General features: G+C 51.7%; 1 protein-coding gene across 1 annotated transcript in view; it reads right to left on the reverse strand.

Annotated features, from left to right (window-relative positions):
- Positions 1-549: 549 nt before the first annotated feature.
- Positions 550-1,633, reverse strand: part of LOC101355145 (interferon lambda-3-like) — a 5,015-nt gene continuing 3,931 nt past the window's right edge. The window contains exons 2-5 of the mRNA XM_023742314.1: positions 1,346-1,423; positions 926-1,069; positions 743-826; positions 550-648 (exon numbers count right to left, since the gene is read on the reverse strand). Of these exons, the coding sequence (XP_023598082.1) occupies positions 550-648; positions 743-826; positions 926-1,069; positions 1,346-1,423 (405 nt within the window). The remainder of the gene's footprint in view (positions 649-742; positions 827-925; positions 1,070-1,345; positions 1,424-1,633) is intronic.

Genomic DNA, 1,633 nt, shown 5'->3' on the forward strand with positions numbered 1-1,633 from the left:
TTAATTTCTGTTTATCTGGAAATGACCTAATTTCACCATCAAATTTGAACGAGAGTTTTGCAGGATATATTATGAGCATTATATTCTTTTAAGAACTATCTATATGGGATCAAATTGACAACAGCAACTCCAAAGATTAGATAGGAAGATTAGAGGGCAGTGAGTTTATGTTAACTGGGGAGGCACATCTCAGAAAAGGAGGGTGAGAATGGCTGCACAACACAAAGAAAGTGATCAATGTCACTGAATTGTACCTGTGGAAATTGTTGGACTGGTGTATGTTCAGCAGCAATCAGGAAAATAATATTATTAAAAAATGAAAGCGCATGAACACACACACAGTCCCACATCACAAACAGCTTCGTTTCTCGGTGTTTATTTACACGATATTAATATAAAGTAGAAAAATAAACATTTTATTGGGTCAGAGTTTGGGATTCTGCACACATATATAAATAGCTATTTGGCAACAATAATTTAAGAACACTGATCAGTGCATATATACAATGTCTGGGGTGCTAGGAGAGGTTGGGTGGTGGGTCTGAGGGTTCAGACACACTGGTCCCCGCTGGCAACACATTTCAGGTCCCGTGTGAGGAGGCGGAAGAGGTTGAACATGACAGAGGCCTCGAGGCAGCTTCGAGACTCCTGTGGGGTAGATGAGTCAGTGGTCTCCCACTGCCCGGCACCAGCTTCCTCCCTTACCCAGGGGCCTGGTATCAGCCTCCTGCCTGTCACTCACCGTCTTTATGGCCTCCTGGAGCCTGTGTAGCCAGCGTTGGAGGTGGCCCCGGCTTCTGGGGCCTACTGTGGGCTGAGCCGGGATCTGTAGGCAGAGGATGGGGGAGTGTGAGGCAGGGCCTAGGCAGAGGGATCCCGCAAGGCCAGAGCCCACAGAAGGGTCTTGGGTGCCCTGAGGACTCACACAGGCCAGGATCTTGGAGTGGATGTGGCGCAGCATGTGAAGGGGCTGTTCCAGGATGGCCCCCAGGGCCGAGTCAGCCATGGTCTTCAGGACCTTCAGCGTCAGGGACAGCTCAGCCTCCAAGGCCACAGGGCGCTCCCACACCTGAGGACAGGAGACAGAAGACAGGTGAGGATTGCACCTGAGAGAGAACAGGTGAGGTGGGCAGATGAGTGAGGATAGAGAAAGGAACAGGTGAAGGTGACAGGCAAGGGGGACAAGTGAGGGCACAGCTAATGTGCTCAGGTGAGGGGAACAAGTAAGGGAGGACTGGGATGGGGGAGGAAGAGAAGGACAAGTGAGGAGCAGTGAAGGGCCCATAAGGTGCAGGATGAGTAGAGCCAGATAAGGGCAGGCGTGGCCCTGGCTCTCTCAGCTCACCTGCAGCTGCTTCAGGTCCCGGGTCACGGGGAAGAGACGGGAGCTGCAGGTCCAGTTCTTCAGCAAGCGCGACTCTTCCTAGAGAGCAAGTGTAGAGATTAGCCCATGGGAGCAGGGATGAAGGTTAGACCACTCTGGCAGGAATGGAGGATGCCTAGCAACAGGAGGTTAACCCGCAAACAGAGGCTCCTTCAGTGTGGAGGACACAGGTTAGCCCACTGCAGTTAAAGCAGATCACCCAGTGAAGCAGGGTGGAGGTCAGCCCAGTGAAGTTAGGGTGGAAGTTAG

Source organism: Trichechus manatus, unplaced genomic scaffold (assembly GCF_000243295.1).
Source record: "Trichechus manatus latirostris isolate Lorelei unplaced genomic scaffold, TriManLat1.0 scaffold00207, whole genome shotgun sequence".
In the NCBI taxonomy this organism is placed as follows: domain Eukaryota; kingdom Metazoa; phylum Chordata; class Mammalia; order Sirenia; family Trichechidae; genus Trichechus; species Trichechus manatus.